The sequence below is a fragment of the Simochromis diagramma genome, unplaced genomic scaffold, assembly GCF_900408965.1.
Source record: "Simochromis diagramma unplaced genomic scaffold, fSimDia1.1 OVJJ01000553.1, whole genome shotgun sequence".
NCBI classification, from domain to species: Eukaryota; Metazoa; Chordata; class Actinopteri; order Cichliformes; family Cichlidae; genus Simochromis; species Simochromis diagramma.
The window spans coordinates 3,376,441-3,395,323 of NW_024387095.1; the positions used below are offsets into that span (position 1 = coordinate 3,376,441).

The 18,883-nt window shown below is 40.2% G+C and overlaps 2 protein-coding genes across 4 annotated transcripts; one reads left to right on the top strand and one right to left on the bottom strand.

Annotated features, from left to right (window-relative positions):
- Positions 1-499: 499 nt before the first annotated feature.
- pycr3 (pyrroline-5-carboxylate reductase 3) lies at positions 500-9,546 on the bottom strand. Of its 3 annotated transcripts, none has more exons than XM_040046393.1 (7): positions 9,505-9,546; positions 5,802-5,895; positions 5,657-5,721; positions 3,169-3,348; positions 2,093-2,305; positions 1,086-1,178; positions 500-982 (listed from the first exon to the last, which is right to left on the bottom strand). In XM_040046393.1, the coding sequence occupies exons 1-7, from the start codon at positions 9,529-9,531 to the stop codon at positions 779-781; spliced, it is 876 nt and encodes a 291-aa protein (XP_039902327.1). In that variant the 5' UTR covers positions 9,532-9,546; the 3' UTR covers positions 500-778. The 3 variants fall into 3 exon arrangements, with proteins under 3 accessions (XP_039902327.1, XP_039902328.1, XP_039902326.1); XM_040046394.1 differs by lacking the exon at positions 9,505-9,546 and adding an exon at positions 9,236-9,374; XM_040046392.1 differs by lacking the exon at positions 9,505-9,546 and adding an exon at positions 8,403-9,202.
- Positions 9,535-17,059, top strand: bmb (brambleberry). The gene is made up of 13 exons (XM_040046391.1): positions 9,535-9,661; positions 11,442-11,686; positions 11,881-12,009; positions 12,107-12,292; positions 12,370-12,592; positions 12,970-13,086; positions 13,172-13,351; positions 13,538-13,744; positions 13,831-13,972; positions 14,639-14,700; positions 14,807-14,934; positions 15,038-15,159; positions 15,540-17,059. The coding sequence occupies exons 2-13, from the start codon at positions 11,444-11,446 to the stop codon at positions 15,667-15,669; spliced, it is 1,869 nt and encodes a 622-aa protein (XP_039902325.1). The 5' UTR covers positions 9,535-9,661; positions 11,442-11,443; the 3' UTR covers positions 15,670-17,059.
- The last annotated feature ends 1,824 nt before the right edge of the window (positions 17,060-18,883 follow it).

The following is an 18,883-nucleotide window of genomic DNA, read 5'->3' on the forward strand; positions in this document are numbered from 1 at the left end:
ATGTTCATAACAGGGGCTTCTGTAGTGATGATGAACAATATGGTCTGCATAACAGCTTTTTTTCTACTCGTTTAGCCTCTCCTTCAGCCTTCGAGTCTCACGTGACTTTTAGTAAATGTGGCAAGTTAGATTTATTCAGCATTTCGTTATTAGAATATACCAACAAATACTGGTACAATCAAATTTGGGTTGTACCTTACTTGCATCCAAATCCAATAATAATAATAATAATAATAATAATAATAATAGATTGGATTTATATAGCGCTTTTCAAGGCACCCAAAGCACTTTACAATACCACTATTCATTCACTCTCACATTCATACACTGGTGGAGGCAAGCTACAGTTGTAGCCACAGCTGCCCTGGGGCAGACTGACAGAAGCGAGGCTGCCATATCGCGCCATCGGCCCCTCTGGCCAACACCAGTAGGCAAGTAGGGTAAAGTGTCTTGCCCAGGGACACAACGACCAGGACAGAGAGCCCCATCCAGCTAAGACAGGGTTATTTGAGTGCATGTAAAAACAGAAGTCATGGTCTAATATTAAACTGTCAGAATCAATTTTAAGATTAAGCCAATGTTGACTTTTAGCTTACAGAGACTGAAAGAAGATGAGAAAATGTGATTTTAAAAAAGGGACAACTTGTTTTTTTTTTTTTTTGAGTGTGATGAGAAGAGGAGAAAAAAAAAAAAAAAAAAAAAAGGAGTTCAGGTTTCCATGTTGGGTATTTATCAAGTTAAAAGTCTAATGAGTAGTTCTTAAAGGCAAATTTGTCCATCACTTTCTGCTCCCTGCTGTTGACTTTCGGCCGAGTTCCCTGGCTCTCTCGGTGGCGGACTCCACAGCACTCATGGTTGACGCCCTCACACCGCCTTGTTCCAGTGTGTGAAGCCCATATATGGTTGTTCCACCTGGCGTGCAGACTTCCGAGCGAAGTTGAGCTGGATGCTTCCCGGAATCACGTAACAACCTCCCAGCACCCTGCAGCAAATAGCAGCTTTCAAATATTGTATTTGGACACTCAGGAGTCAGAGCTCTGAAGTGAACTGTTGTAAAACAGAAGTGAGCAAAGTGTTAAACTGACCAGAACAGTCTGAGAGGCAATGCTGTGGGCTACAGCGCTTGGCATGCCCATTTTAACAGCTCCTTCTGCCAGAGCTTCAGCAAAAAGATACACCTGCAGAGAAGAATCTCACTGATCAGAATAAAACATGAACTCTGTGTTAGATTAGAAAAACCAAAATTAATGGAAATTTGTGCAAGTTTTTTTTTTCCTTTTAAGTCATTAAAGACTCTGGAAAAAGAACAGTTAAAAGAAATCATAAAAAGCCCAAAATTGACATGACATTTATGACCATGGTGAGCTCATGTAAACCTCTGAGCTCAACTGTGCTCACAGGAAGCTCAACTTCCAGGCAGGTACTACCAGTGACAGTGAAGAATACCACTGATTGACACATGACCTGGTTGTAAATAAATTAGAAGGACACCTAGGCAACTGGAGCCTGGAATATATAAGCAACCGTCATCTTCAAAGCAATGTGTATGGTCTGAGAAATTCATGTTACAATTGTAAACAAGAAGTTACAAAAGCCGCTTTTCCATTAGTACCCATTTTCACCACGGTTTTCAATTAGGTCCCAGTACCTGGTACCAGGTTCCAAGCGATCCTAACAGGCACCAAGACGTCACCAGACTGCATGCCAGTGATTGGCCGGTTAGGAGTGTCATTTGATGTGTTATGAGAGCATCTCGTTCATGAAAATCAAAACCACCATTTTTGAAACCCAGCAACGGGTTAAATGGCTACCAAAAGCAATGTCATGTTCCCCAAGTCTGACGAAAAGCCACAGAGCGAGCAGCAGGTATATTCTTGCCTGAACTTCCACCTTTTTTGTAGTGTTCGAGTTGCATACTAATTACGTCATGTCATGCTCGGACACATTGCTATAACAACAACCACACACATTGGGTTGTACTCTGCTGCAATGGAAAACCAGTCGATCCGAGTAGGTACTAATGGAAAAGCGGCAAAAGACTTCAGATAAAACAAATAAACCAACCAAAAGAAATAAAATCTAGGACACTCACAAAGGCTACTCCGCTCCCGCTCAGCCCAGTATGGATGTCAATCCAGGCTTCAGGTCCCTCCTCCACCAAACCACAGCGATGCAACAAGGAGCGAAGTAGTGCGCCGTCCTCCTGTTTTGCGTGTGATCCTCGAGCAAACAGGAGAGCACCTTCCTGAACTAAACACGGTAGATTTGGCATCAGCCGGATGGCAACAGAGTTCTCAGGAAGGAGCTTGACGTTAAAAGAAGACAAATATAGATAGATCAGCATTGAAAGTTACAGTTATATTATTGCAAAGATATACTGAATTCATATTATTTTACCCAAATTTGAGTCAGCATGCTGAACTTCTGAGAAGTCAGCAATTAATAAAATGTAACATGCAAGTAAACAATTATAATTTGGCATATTAATAAAGAAAAATGTGCTCTTTTCATGCTTTTTCATAAAACATAAGAACAAGAATCATATTTTAGCATTAAAATATCCCCTTTATTAATGAGTTTGTGCACACTGGTGGATTAAGCATTAGAGAACCAAATGATGATGTTGTAATTACATACACTGCTAATTTAGGGCAGCTCAGCTGTGGCATAAAGATGTAACTGGGTGATGATCTGATACATGTAAGCACTGTATATATATATAATTTGTGTGTATATAGTATTAGTTTCAGGTAGGAACTATTTTATTTCCATATAACTATACCTTTATTTGTGCCTCTGCCCATGAAGACAGGCGACTCTACTCTGATGTTCACTAGCTGCACTCTTCTATTGGTAGATGGAGGTGGTATACAAAAAATACTTGAAAAACTTGAACATGAAACTGCTCAGAGAGATCTGTGGTATTTGAAATAATGGTTCGTGATTTCCATAAAGAGACACTGCTACAGAGTTATTAAAAATATACAAATTGGGGAGCTTTGAGCAACTTATACACAAGAGAAGAGAGACATCTCTGCAGCCATCTCAAAAACTCATTCACACCATGACAGTACAGACATAAACACACTACAAGCCAAAAGAAGAACACAAATCTGATTCATTGGTAATCTGTCCCTTAAAAGACACCAGAAACTATGTGGCACTCACCTCCTCTAACGTTGCTAGTGTTACTCCTGCTGCAACAGATACAATCATGTGTCTGTCAGTGACGTGTTGTGTGACCTCCTTGAGAACTAGCGGAACCAGGTGAGGTTTGACTGCGACAAAGACCACATCGGACCCACAAACCACCTCTATGTTGGAGTGAGTTACAGCAATGCCCAGCTCCTAAAAGCAAGCCGGTGTAATATTACTTAGCCGAAGCACTAGCTCGGACACAAGATCAAATCATGCTGATGGCACACAATTCCTTTATATTGTTAATTTTTGCAGAAGCATTTACATTTCTAGGACTTGGAAGATGTCCTCCAGTATTACAATTATTTGCTTATGACATGATTACAGTTCATGTTGCTTTCTAAAACTCCGCCATGATAACAGACTCAGTGTTGTTTCAGTGATATTAGCAAGCCAGTGTTTAATGCCATGCAAAGTGCTGTTTAAGAGTTTAGAGGAGAGGAGTAAACTTTAAATGGTCAATTAATCATTTACTGGGTCAATTTTAAAAAAAAATAAAAAATCTATTGGATATAATCCAATTATCTATTGAGCAACTTTGTTTTTCTCAACGAACAGTACAAAGTTGCAAAAAGTTATAGAAAATTATTTTTCAATCTCGGGTGAGAAAAGTGTAAAACACTCATCAGTCACCATAAAAATATGCTTTTGGGAAAAAGAAAAGAAAACAGAAAAACAAAACACTAAAGTGGTCTGACGAGTGATTAAACCCAACAACACAGTTTGCTGACTCATTTTTGGGGAAAGATTCAGCAGACTGAAGCTTAATGATCACAGCTGTCAGAGACAGAAAGGTTAGGCCCCAAATCTAAAGTGGTATACATTTAATTTCCAAGCAGTATAAGAATATATAAATGCAAAAACCACCTCTCCAAAGAGCAAATTCATATAACATTCAAATCGTTAAATGTTCGTGTAAAAACACACACAAAGTTAACCCCTTGTTATTTTTGTCACTTAAGTTAAGAGAAAATGCAGTATTGTTTATTGCGGTGCCCTGTAGTGACCAGGTGCAATAAAGTTTTTATTTCTATTGGTCAGAGTGTTGCTAAGATATGACTTTACTTTCTGTTTGTCAGCTTTCCACACTTAAGATTAGCTGTGACAGCCAGAAGATCTCCCATGTCAGCTTTAGTGACAACTGAAAAGAAAAAAAACAAACATTTGGGGCTTGTGAAAAATTGTAATACCCCTTCATAAAACCCAGTGGTTTCACACCGGGCTTGAGAAATCCAACGCTTCCTTGTTTTTTAAAATCTAAACTAAACTTTGATGCACTGATCTATTGATGCAAGCCGAAAGACGATGGCCCTATTCTAGGAACTGACTTAAAAAATGATCTCTGACTTCATGAAAACACTGAGACCGATAAATGGACTCTGGTCAGGACGTGCTTTAATGATCCTTAAAATAACCTTTGACGAGAAACCTTTATGTGGATCTGGTTCAGGCTGACCCAATGAGACCATTTAAGGTGATTTTCAGTAGAAAATACACCGAGTTCAGATTCTGAATTTCAGACATTGTACCTTTCAAAACATGGAGGCATCATTTAATGACTGAATTTCAACCTGTGACCACATTTTAACATGAACTGCTTAGAAAACAGAATGTCTGCAGTTTTGCCTTAAAGTCAGGTCAGGCTCATAGTTACATCATCTCCAACATCCCAATTGTGGCAGACATTTTTTTTTTTTTTTTTAATGAGGACAAATGATTGATCATTGATCAGTTTTATATACGTTTGATTGAAACAGATTGCTACAATAAAGGGAAGTAAATGTTAGCAGTACAGAAACCTAACTGACAGCCTGACACCTGCATTATTATACAAAGTATTAGCGTTAGAAAGATGGGGAGTACAGATTTTATATTCTGACCAGGTCATAGATCAATGATGTAATCGCCATTTCCATCCCTAAATATAGACGAATGAATGATCGTAAAAGTGCTCATGTTAATTACAAAAACCCCACATCATCTAACTGGGATTTTAGCATTTTTAAAACAAACTTTTGCAGTTTCATTTACTCCAGTATGTCCTCTGATGGTGACTTTATGAATGAAGAAATGAACGTGGATGTCAGTCAGTTGTTTTAGGTGCAGCAAGAGGGAAGAGAAAGAAACTCAGAGCAGGTTAAGTTCACAGAGTTTACCGATTGACTAAGTTTAAGTTAACCGTCTTTCTGGAACAGAAAAGCCAGAATTTTCCTCATCTCAGAGTTAAAAAATTCAGTTGTTAGTAAACCTGATTCCCAGAATAGGGACCATGTCTACAAAAAGGTAAAAATGTTACAAATACTTACGCTGCTTAAAAATAACTGGCTGCTTCACTACAGTTTTAGACTGAACTGTAAACTGATCTTCACCATAACTGCTTACTTCAATGCAAAATGATTCACACTGAGAATTTAAATGATAGAACAATAAACAAGATGGAAAAAAACCTCCACAATACCTGAAAGCGTCCCAGATTCCTTGAGGATGGTGCACTAACTTTGACGTTTGCAGGAAGGACATTTCCTACAAAGAGAACATTTATTAAATACTAATGTGTCCTTCATTCAAGTCCTCCTCACTTCTTCAGTTCTCTCTACACTCACCGGATAAGATGCCTTTGGCGATGCCAAACGCCATGTTCCCTGCACCGATAAAGCCAATCTTAAGCTGAGAGTCCATCTCAGGGTCCATTTTGATCTGAAACCAAAGCAGGCAGCAGGTTACAGCAGGAACATCGAGATAACATGATGCCAGTGATTAAAAATCACCATGATGACGCATTTTCCACTGTAACAAGGGTTTCACACGTTGTTGTTTGAAGATATTAAACTGTGTACATTTTACAGACCAAAAATAAATAAATAAACTCGGGGAATGAATCCAGACAAGAATCAACACTAAAAACGTCACCACTCCAAAGACAATCAATTTGTGTTCAGATCTGTGTGTCCATGTATATGAGAAACCCGATTACTATGAGAAATCAGGTTAAAGCAAAAAACAAAACAAACTCACACATATATGATAAATCCTATTTGACAGGTGGTCAGTAATCAGATTCCCCTCCCTCCTCCAGTAAATGCTGCCACAGCCTAGTTTCCCTGTCATAGGTCATTATGAAACGGCATCCTTTACCCAGTTCTGGGTTTGCAGGACAAAAAAAGGCTTAAGTACAGAAACCAGTCAGTGTGCACATCCGATTTCTCTCGTGTTTAGACTGCAGCCTGTATCACTGTATGTGGTCAATGAGCAACTGAATATTGTTGGTTTGACTGAACCTAGAAACACGTGACTCACACTCAACTGCCAGTCTCCCAATTAAACAAAGACAGTCAATAGAAGCGCACATGAAAATATGAATAAACCCCACTAAAGATGCAGTGGAAAAAATAACAGTGGTGTTTGGACACACGTTGCAGAGACAATAATTTAAGTGTTTGTTGGGGTACACCTGGATTAATATAGAATTAGCATTGTTGCGTTTTTGTTGATCGATATTATAGTGTTGTTATTAGTGTTGTACATGTTTCTACACGACATCATACCTACTAATTCAGGAATCTGAATTACCCTTGTAATGGAAACACTTTAATAGGAAACAGTGTATTTTTGTATATGTAAAAATGTAAATTTGACTATGTTGATACTGAAAGCTTTTCCTATGTTTTGTTTGGAAAATGATTCGAGACCATTACTTACCTGACAGAATATTAGAAACACCTTATTTCAGCAACTGAGAGAGTCACTCTGACATTACAGTCTTAATGAATATAGAACTGATTGCCAGACAGGTATACTGTATTTAAATTTAAAAAAGTGAGCTACACCTAATATCAGTGTATACTGTAATCCAGATGTATTAAAAAACAAGCAGACAATGACAGCATGTAGCATGATCTACTGACTATTATGGCATATTTGGGCCATTTTAAGTTTAATTATGGAGCCAGAGAAAGGGTGTGTTTTCTTGCAAATTTAGTTTAGTCTGAATTTTTCATAACAAACATACAAGTTCAATATTGGAGTGCATCTGTTTTTGATTTTCTGTTTTTTGTAAATCTTTTTCTTCCCATTTTAAATTTGACACTTTAATATTTGAATCTACAGTAATGTGCAAACATCTTGAGTCACCCATCAATACTTTATCTTTTGCTTCCAAAGACCCACCCTGCATGTGTGATGCTTTGGGCTCTTCGGTTTCATCAGAAATTGTCTCTGTGGAAGACTGTTTGCCATTGTTAAGGAAGGGAAATCAGAAGGCTGAGGTATGCAAATTAAACAAGAACTAGGTTGAAAATCAGAGGCTCGGGTCTTATGAACTGATGAATCTAAATGTGAAATTTTTGGTTCAAATGATGTCCAGAGGAGGTCAGGAAAGAGGTACAAGAGTTAGTGTCTACAGCTATCGGTAAAACATGTGGAGGTTCTGTCATGGTTTAGGGCTGCATTTCAGCCAGTGGCGTTATTGATCTTGCCAAAACTGCCATAATACCATCAGATTTTGATCCACCATGCAATACTATCAAGAAACCTGACTGGCAACGGCATCATTTTTCAACCCAGACACATGGCCAATGCAGTAAAAGCATAATTGGACAATGGAACATAATAATAAAAAAAAAAAAGACATTGGGGCGTGATCAGTCATGGACTGATCTCCCCAGAACTTAAACATTACTGAAGCAGTGTGGGATCATCTTAACTGAGGCAAAAAGCAGCAAACATTTCCTTCAAGACGCCTGGAGATCTATTCTTGAAGACAAAGAAGTCAAAAGGCAGTCAAAACAAATATTGACTTTCAAGCTTGTTAGAGTTGTACAAACTGTTTTTGCCTTATATTCTGTATTTTCATGCATGCTTTGATTTCTCAATAATTCATCACACCCATTTCACATTTTCCTAGCAAAATAACTGAATGAGAAGTGGCTCAAGACTTTTGCACATTACTGTATCCCGGTTCTCTCCTTCTAAATTTAGGGCTTTATACTGCCAGAATATTTGAACGTCTTCCCTTTTGAAAGTTGCATAAGTTTATATCTTTAAATTAGAATATTCGACACATTTACTTTCCGAAATTTTGAATTTCCAAGGAATTAATCCCCGTCTTCCCAGGCGCCATATTTCAGTTATTTTAATACCTACAATGGCCCTCCTACGTCATCGTAAATTACATACGACACCGCCTCCACGGTTATCACCCCTACAATTAAATCCAGGTTCTGGGTGGTATTGTCCGGGCAGGGCTGCGGCCAGTGTAGTACTGATGCTTTGCCATCTGACTCTTCTGTCACCTCGTCGTTTCTGTCAGAGTTAACCCCGGGTCCCACCAGAGGGTGTCTGGACTCCATAATAGCGACCATCGTCTTTTCATAGCGCCACCAGCCCTGTATTTTAGTTGGGGCCGGGGAGTCGGGCTCTCGCTTGCACTTGTAGTATGCGCTTTTGAGAAGTTTCCAGCGAAACTTTAATTGGTCCACGGATCTGTGATAACCAGCCGCTGTCATTCTCCTGTGTGCCACTTTGAACAGTTTGTTATTCCTCACTTTCCTTCCGTCTAAGCACTTCTTCATGTCCAGCTCCTTGAGAATTTCCAGAAACAACTCAGTTTCCTTCACGTCCCAGTTCTGCTTCTTGATGCCAGAATCGTCCATTGTTTTAGCAATGCAGTCTCATGAAAACCCACACGAACTAGCGTTCACACGGCTAGGTTGCTAATAGGTGCTAGCATGCCTGCTGTAGCATGAGCTGTTGTGATGTTGCTAGTTTAAAATCTTTAAGCAGTATTTAGCACGGAATCTTCAAAACCGAATCAATAAAAGTATTACAATTCTGCGTTTTAAACCCTCTAAACACGGAAAAAAAAGCCCCGCTCATGCATCTAAATGGGAATAGCTTGAAAATAATCCAGGAGAGATTAGATTAGAAACACAATGCACGTGTTTCTTTTTGACTGGACAACTATAAAGTAACACGGAGTGACACAAACACGATAGCGTGAACAAAACCGGGTAACGCTGGCGGTAGGACATTTATTCACCTGATTTGTGTTTCAGATTTGCTGATATCCGGCGTTTTGGCAACCGCAAACAGAAGTTAAATTTAAACCGTGGATGCACCCAGAGCATCCACAGAGCCAACCAGCTGACTCTAGCTCCACTGTTGGTTCGTTTGGTTTTCACTTCACTGTCGCTGCTGTTCCAGGTGGGCGGCGCCGCTCAGCATCCTCTGCGAGACATTCCGCGCATACCGTTTTTTTTTTTTTCGCCGTGTCCAGGACGTTTCAACCGTGAAATAAATGAAACGCACCTTTTTAAAGAACGTCTGCCATTCCATTGGTCGTGGCCTCGTCGTGACGAGAAGCTTTAAACGGGCTGAAGAAAGTTAGTGACTGTCATTTGAATCAGCTGTGTGAGGGGGACGGGGGCGAGTGTTTTACCTTGTCAAGGACCTCCTTGAACAACAGGTATTTGTTTACAAATTATTCTATTTTATGCATTTAATAGGGCGTTTTTATTTTAACTGTTCATACATATCGCAAAATATGATAGCTAATTTGTTATTTTTTAATGACTGCAGTATTTTAAAATTGGGGAAAACAACTTAAAATTTTTACAGTAAGCTAATTAGCTTCGTTTCCGTCCCGTTTAAGTCATGCAAAAGTGATTATTTGTTAATTAAATAATGTTACTGCAAGTATTCAGCAGAGCGCTGCAGCAGTGGGCATGCCTGGGCAAGCCTCGGTAGGATCTTCATTCAATCAGAGAAATAAATGCTAGTTGTTATTTCCACATTGTCTAATGCATCCAATGCAACAGAAACACTTTATAGTCATATACAGAATGCTAAATATCTATATGCTAAACATCGTCACAATATTCGTTTAAATATGCACAGATCATCAACAATGTTGAAACCACCTGGCTAATGTTTTGTAGCTGACGGTCTCACCACCAGAACAGCTCTGACCAGTCCGGACATTTCCATAAATGCCTGAGTGGAATGAGCTCTGGGCAGTTTGGTGCTCGGGTCATTGCCTTGGGCTCTTTGCTAAAGCTGTCCCTGAGCAGGTTTTGCCCTGTGGTTTAGGCACGTTATCAAGGGGTGTTACGATACGACCACCTAACATCCACAGGATTTAAGTTGGTTAAACATTTTTAGTTCTTCTCTCCACTGGTCAATGGTTTCGATGCGTTGGCTGATTTGCTCTATTGCTTTTTGTACACTGCTCAACAACAAAAAAGAAAATTAAAGCAACACATCAGATCTGAGGGTTAAAAAAAATCATGCTGCATATCTACACTGATATGAAAATGATCACCTTACAGAGGGCTGAATTCAAAGACATATTGAAAATCAAAGTAAAAAAATGATGCAGCAGGCTAGTCCACTTTGCGGAAATTTTAATTGCAGCTAGTCATAATGGTACTTAGTAGTTTGTATGGACCCCTGCCTGCCCCCCGCCCAATGTGCTTGTAAGCATGCCTGACAAGGTCCGGGCATGGTGATGGTATCCTGAGGGAATCTCCTCCCAGATCCGGACAGTCTAAGATGCAACTTGCTGGTGTTCAATTAGTTGAAACATAATGTTCTACAGGTGTTCTACTGGATTAAGGTAAGGAAAGCATGGGGGCCAGTCAGTAATATCAACTCTGTCCTCCTCCAGGAACTACCTTCATACTCTCGCTACATGAGGCCAGGCAATGTTGTGCAGCAGAGAACATCAGTGGTGGGCCTGCTAATTCTGGTATTCTCTGGAAAATGCCAGTCAGGCTCCATGGTGTGGGCAGTGAGCACAGTGCCCACTAGAGGACGTTGGGTCCTCGGGTCACCCTCATGAAGTCTGTGATTGTTTAGTGAGAGACCTTCACACCAGGGTCCTGCTGGAGGTCCTTTTATAAGAGTGTGGCAGTGTTTATCCTGTTACTCCTTGCATGAAGGAACAGACACTGATGGGATAAGGACCCTCTACAGCACTGCTCACCTCTGAGTAACTGTCTCCCAAAAGTGATAAAAAAAACAAAAACAACAACCCATAAACACACCTAAACTCAGAGTTGAAGCTGCAAAGGGTGGGCCAACATCATATTAAACTCTTTAGATTAAGAGTAGGATGAGAAGTTCTTATGTATGTGAAGGCAGATGAGCAGTTACTTTTGGCAGTATAGTGTGGTTGCAGGGATTATGAGAAATGTATTTCCCATGTTTGATGATTTGCATGCGCACCTTGTCATGTTCTGATCCAGACATGGGTCACCTCATCCACTACCTGCACCTCCTGCTGGCCTGTCAGTGTCTCGCGGTCAACGGGCTGTTTGAGTGGCTGAGGCTGACAGAGGCACCTCGAGCAGCAGCGCCTCTTCAACCAGCTGCAGTGGCTCCAGCACATCTTGCCAAAGACGCTCAGTTTGAGATGGCAACTGCAGATGAGAAGTTTTTAGCTGAGGCAAAGCAGATGGAGCTCAGCCCATTGGACAGCTGTCATTACAGGGTATGTGGGCCTTGAAAATGTGTATTTAATCCAACGGACAAATAAAATGTTTTTGAACAATATTAGGTTTGAGTTTGGAGAAGGCTGGGGAACAGTGTTATTAAGTGTCTTTCATATAAAATTCTCATGACACAGTTTTCAATACATTGTTTAAACAGAGGAATCATGTTTCTCTGGTTTGTCTCCTCCTGTAGGTGATCGCTCGGCTAAAGTCGAGCTGTGACAGCCTCTCAGAAGAAAAGCTCGCAAAGCTCGGAGTGGAACTGTTTAACTGCCAGGCAGAGATTGAGGGGCGCCAGACGTACCTATGCACAGAGGAGATGGTAAAAATACGATCTTGTAGTACTTGTCAGAAATGGCTTTAAAAATATAATGAAAAAATATATAATGTTGTGTGCTAATCTCAATTTTATGTGTTAGACCATCAAAGAGTGCACAGCAGACATGGATTCAGATACATGGAATGCTTACCACATAGTGAGCAACAGAGCGCGCTCTGTTTGTTATGCAACTCGACAGCAGCTTTTCCGGCGCAGAGCAGAGCACACAGTCAATGCACTCATCTCCACAGCCACCAGCCAGCTAGATGCAATGAAGGACCTGAAGGTAAGGCTGGGTTTAAAAAAAAAAATAATTATTTTTATTTTGCAAATCAGTGGTTTTCATGGATCATTTTCAAACAGGAGGGCCAGGTAGAGTTGAAAGAACTGACTGCAGCATCACTGGACAAGCTGCTTGAAGGCCACAGTGCTCTGCAGGCTCAACAGGGGAAGCTCCACGAGGGCCAGGAGCAGATGACGAGTTCACTGAGGGACAACCTGGAGCGTCTGGGTCAGGAAAAAGCTCTCATCGCCTCTGGACAGGAGTTGGTAGCTCAGCTCATTCAGGGAATTACACAAAGAATGGGTGAGAATTTTACATTTTTCTGTATTTTTATTCTATTCTGTTAAAATTGACTTTGGGCGCGACTGCAAATAATCCGACATAAAGGCTCTTTTCATGTGCTAACAGTCAAATTGCAGCAGTTTGTAAATGGGTTTACTACTGACCATGGATAAAAGAAACTGTTTGTCAAAGTACTCGAAAATGACCTGATACAGTTCGATGTGCTGAATGACTTCTGGAAGTTTTAACTTTCCCCTTTTAAATAAGATAAAATATTGAACTGCAATTGTCTTTAAGAAAACTCTGTAAACACACCTGATGCCACATCATGTAGCATGGATTTTATTCTTTCTGTCCACCTTATTTTTTTTATTTTTTTATTTTTATTTTTATTTTAGAGAATGTGAGCGAGCATCTTCAAATCCAGGGCTCTGAGGTGCAGGACAGCCACAAGGCGATTGTCAAGGACCTGGCAGATGTAAGACACCAAGCTCAGGACATCTATCAGAAAATTGGTAAATGGCTGAAATCATTTGTAGTTTATAAAACTATCCCCCCCAAGCAATGTGCTTACATATCTTTTTGTATGTGGCTGAGTAGACCACAGTATGATAGAGTTTCTGCAGTATCAGGATCAGACCTCCCAGTACTACACTGACCTGATGAACAAGTTGGAGCGCATGAACAGCACCCTGGGAGGCATGCTGCACTACCTCGATAAGATGCAGAGCCGCATAGAGGACAGGCTTCACATGATCCAGGGCTACCTCGGATGGGCAGGTGAGACACGGCAGCCATAGGGCACACTCCCTTTTTATAGGGTCTTTTCCTGCTACAGAGAAGTTGGATAATTGACTGTCAGCAGGACATATTTAGAAATTAATTCTTTACATTCTCTTTGACTAAAAAAAAAAAAATTTCTGTATGACTTAAGAATTCTTTTTCTTGTGCTTTTTGCTTGAACAGGTTTAAGTCTGACAGCTATATGGACGTGCATCACACACACAGGCTACTTTGTACTGTGTGCAGTCCTGCTGACATTCCTGCACTGTCCTGGTTTCTCTCGAGCCATGCTGCTGCTAACTGTGCCTCTGAATGCAGTTGCTGAAGTCAACCAGCAGCCAGCGCTGGATCTCACCAGCCTCAGCCTGCTGCTGCTCACTCTGTCTCTGGGTATAAACATAAAGTCACTTATGAGGAAAATACATTAGCTGCAGTTTTCTGAAGCATTTGTCACAGTGTGAATTTTGTTTCTGCAGGTCACTGGTTTGTGAATCAGCTGTGGGCATGCTTCCAGATCATGAAAAAGCTGACCAGTCCACTGCTACTCAGCTCGTGCACCATTGTGGAACTGCAGAAGCAGCCTTGCAACTCTTATCCACCATCATCTACACCACAGAAGTGAGTATGTTGCACACTAGAACTGCAACTTGCGTATTGGTCTTTGAAAATGTTCAATTTAACGGACTTCACTGAATGTTAAGGCCATCACCATCTTGGTGTTTTGAAACTGGACATGGAAGAGGGGTGACGTCTGCTTGCTGATGGACACTGGTTGCAGCTATCAATTATAATATAGAGCAGGGGTCCCCAATCCCAGTCCACGAGGGCTGGTGTCCCTGCAGGTTTTAGATCTCACCCTGGGTCAACACACCTGAATCACATGATTAGTTCATTACCAAGAACTTCAAGACATGTTGAGAAGGTAATTTATCCATTTAAATCAGCTGTGAGGGATCAAGGACACATCTAAAACCTGCAGGGACACTGGCCCTCATGGACTGGGATTGGGGACCCCTGATATAGAGACAGTAATTTATTAAATGAGCACAATGTTGTAGATGTTAAACTTAGCTAATGATTTAATCCGACTCAATCAGAAACTCTTGAGTTCACTGGTCAGTTCTCAAACTGGTAACTGATGATTTGTTCGAGTAAAAAATGAATTTTGAACTCTACACGGTCAGTAAGAGCTTCAGGCAGTAGAACATGTATTATTGTCTACACCAAATTAACAATGATTCATTTTGCATCTATTGGACCTATTTTCTATCCTTTTGTGCTCAGAGATGAAAAAGATGACATCATTGAGGAAGACGACCTATTGAATCCGGACAGCTTTTTATCAGGTGGGAAACACATGCTGAACCTTTTTACAGTGAATCCTGTTCAAGAGCAGTGCTCTTTCTATAAATTCAGCTTCTCAGTTTTGCTGTCAAACATGTTTGTGTTCAGGTGAACTTGGCACATCAGCTGTGTCTCCACCTCAGAGGAAGCTTACGCCAGAGTCTAGGCTTATGCCAGTAATTGGTAAACCAAATCACTCCACTCCCAGGTTTATACCAAAGCCACTTTCTTCAGCGGTAAGCAAACTGAGTTAATGCTTTCAGAAATGCAAAAACTGTATTCTCGGTGCATCACTAGTGGCAAGCAAGACAAATATTGTTTAATTTAAATCTGTTTTAGGCTCTTTGTTACGATATACCCCTGAGTAACCTGGAAGGCGTTTTTGATTCAGTCACTGACTCGCATGATTTAGGGAATGATTCACGAAGTGAAAGTCCCACTCCATCGTTAGTCAGCAACAGGTCAGTAGCTCCAGTTACGTGTGTGTGTGTGTGTATTTCTGTTTGAAGAGCTAAATTGTTTATATGGACTGTGATTTAATGTACTTTGGGGTGTGTGTGTGGGTGGGTGTGTAACCCTGACATTTGAAATGAGCATGTCATGTTAGGGATTCTAGCTGCCAGTTCATTGCTATGTTGCTGATACCAGTTTACACTGAAATCATACAGAAATAGAAGTAAGTCTCCAAGAGCTTTTGGCCTATAGGAGTTGTTTCAATGTATACTGACCTCATTATTTGAAACTGTGGAATTAATAATTACCCTCCAATATAACCTCATTATAATGAGTAAAAGGGAAATATGAATTGTTAAAGGGCATCTTTCTGTTTTCCTGCCTTCAGCTCAGTGTCAGGCCGTCAGCTGTGCAATGGCCTCACAAAAAGAGGAAAAGTCTGTAAGAAGAGAGCCGTGCCAGGACAGGAGTACTGCAGAGTCCATGAAGGGGGGCACTCCTCGTATGTCCAGTTTTAACAGGCTCAGCCGTCTTTGTTGTCTGTAAAAACTGTATACAGTAATGAAATATTGTTTTTACTAAGTTCTGTCTGCACTGCAGACAGCAGTAAGTAAGATTGCTGAATGAAAATTACGTCTGTAGATATTTTAAATGTTTTTAGACGTTTATTTAGCTTTCGTGTTTAATAAAAATGAAAACTTATCAAAATTAGCTTTGTCAGAGTATGTGCATGTACACACAAGGAACTGGGCTCAGTTTTTTCTTAATTCCATGCTCTTTATTGCTTTCAATGTACCTAAGAGAACATGGAAACAGACAGTAGCAATGTGCCACAGATGAACATGTATAGCCTATTCATAGTGGTGGGTAACTGGTTCTATATATAGATGGAGGGAGAGAGTTATGTGAATTTGAGTATGTGTAATATAGGTATAACCAAAGAGTATTTACTGCATGGTTTGTTTCAGTAAAAGCTGTGGTGGACGTTTTAGTAGAGACAACATGTAAGCAATGGCCTGTGAAAAGCTGCTCTGTAGCACCTACCAAAGGGAGGAACTGGAAGAGGTTGTATCCTGGGTGTGAGTGTTTCCTAATTCTGAGTTTGTACAAATCGTTTCTTGCAGACCTGACTTGTCCACTGTAGTCTGTTCTCGTCCTCTTTGGTTTGATTAATACACTGATGGTCATGCAGGAAACAGACTGGATTACTGCAGAGTAGAAATGGACCAATAGCTCCTGAGCTGGTGCAGGAGGTCCATCCTCTTCTGGGCCTCTTTGATAAATTTGTATTAGGTGGCAACAGAGACTGGATCCCTGAAACCTGAAGGAGCATGTTCAGCTGTTTAACCCCTCATTGGTATGCAGACTCATCACCAACATTCACAAGTCTCATGATCACCATGCCATCTGCAAACCTCACGTTTTTAAATAGGCTGGTGTTTTGAGGTGCAGTCGTTTGTGTATGAGGATCTACATTCCTCAAGGGCCGATGTCCTGCAGGTTTTAGATAGCACCCTGGTTCAACAAACCCAAATCAAATATTAGTTCATTACCTCTGGAGAACTCCAAGATGTGTTGAGGAGGTAATTTAGCCATTTAAATCAGCTGTGTTGGATCAAGGACATCTAAAACCTGCAGGACACTGGCCCTTGAGGCCTGAAGGTTCCCCAACCCTGATCTATACACTTCTGTATACATCAGGGTTCTGTGTCTGTTATAAAGTGAAGCATGAGTAGTGCTGTCCAGCAGAACTGAATCCTTGTTTTGTTTTTATGGCATATGAACATATAGAGAAATAAAAAATCTCAATCTGTGACATGTCTTTCATATCAAGGGTAGGACACTTGAGACACATTGCAAATATAAAATATTTATTTTGCTCTGATTTGTTTAACAAAACAAAAACAAAACACTAGCCCACATAATGCTCAATTATATAAGCTGGATCAATCAAATCCCAAACCCTTCAATAACAAACTAAGTCAAAACAATTCTGATTTCTGAATGTTATGTTGTGCCAGCACCTGGATTACAAGAGTGAAGCAGCCCATTTCCTATGGGCTCAAAATGTGGTCATAAATATTTTGTACTTGTAAATCAGGATTTGTATGGGTTTAAAAAAAAAAAAAAATTTGTGTGCGTTTAAAAAAAAAAAAAAAAAAAAATTTGTGTGTTGGTATAAACAATTTGTATATGTAAAAAAGATTTGTGCGTGCATAAAAAAAATTTGTGTGTGGACTTAGCCAAAAAAAAAAAAAACCCTGCAAGTTACAAGTACGAATTTTGACCCTATTTTTCTTCCTTTCATCTGATTGGTGAATGTCATGTCAATCACAAATGTAACAATCCAATCAGAGAACAGATGGGTTTGGCTGTCAGAGGGGCGCTTTTTTTGAACTGCAGGTCTTTGAAGGGAATAAATGCCCTTTTACATGCCAACCCAGCGTTTTCCTTCATCACCACGAAGGAAAACAGTCTGTGGTCGTCCAAGTTTGGTGATTTTTGTGTCACAGGTCTACGTGTTTAATACAGGGACTTCAACAGCCTTTTCAACAGCACTGCGGACCGCGGGGTGGGGGCGGGCAGTGTTTTGGAAATGACAGTCTTCATCACAAAGCTTTCGTCGGTTTGAATTAGCATACATGTTTTTATTGAGCATTTGAAGAACTAGCAAAAAAAAAAAAAAAAACTCTTGTAGAGGACAAAGTCATAGAAAAGACAAGGAGCAGGTGCATCTAGTACAGGTAGAGCTGCTGCGAAAACCCACAGAGCCCAGCAGCCAGCGTAACAAATTCTGGATCCTTTGCTTTTAGTTAGCAGTTAGCATTAGCAGCACATCCTTCGTCCGATGTGAAAGGACTTTTATGCTGCGCACTGTGACTCACAGCAATGGTCCCGGATCAGCCCTGACTTTGTGTTAAACTAATCCTAAAGTAATAATGGTGTTTGTAACCACTGACATACCACAACTTTATCTTTTCAACAGCTGCTGAAAGTTAGGTGACCTAGCTGCTATCGGATATTTATATAGAGATCCTCAAGCTTCAAACTGTATTACCCTTCAAGGACCTGCAGTTCAAAAAAGCGCCCCTCCGACAGCCAAACCCATCTGTTCTCGGATTGTTACATTTGTGATTGACATGACATTGACCAATCAGATGAAAGGAAGGAAAAATTGGGTCAAAATTCATACTTGTAACTTGCAGGGTTTTTTTTTTGGCTAAGTCCACACACACACTTTTTTTTTTTTTTTTTTTTTTTTTTACACACACAAATTCTTTTTACACATACGAAACTGATTTACAAGTACAAAATATTTATGACCACATTTTGAGCCCATAATTTCCCAGCTGAAATGATTAACGCTACCACAGTGAATAAAACTCTAAAACTTCTTCATACGGGTCGTAGAATAGACGATGACATCATTTTTCTTTTACTGAAGGACAGTAGACCCCACGATCTGTACGTTCCTAAAACGTTCCATGCTCAGCTGGATGATCTAGTTTAGATTAAAACAGTTGGATTAAATCTGAGATGACTGAACTCTTCTTGCTGGTAACACTGATACTGGAAACCACAATCAGCAACTCTGCAATTTAAGTTAAAACTGGGAGGGAAGGAAAAAAAAAAAAAAAAAAAAAAAAAGACATCCAAGCTTACATGTAGCTCAGTCAGTACCCTTTAAAATTCGACTAGAGAAAAATGTAGTGAGGGACAGTAGAAAAATGG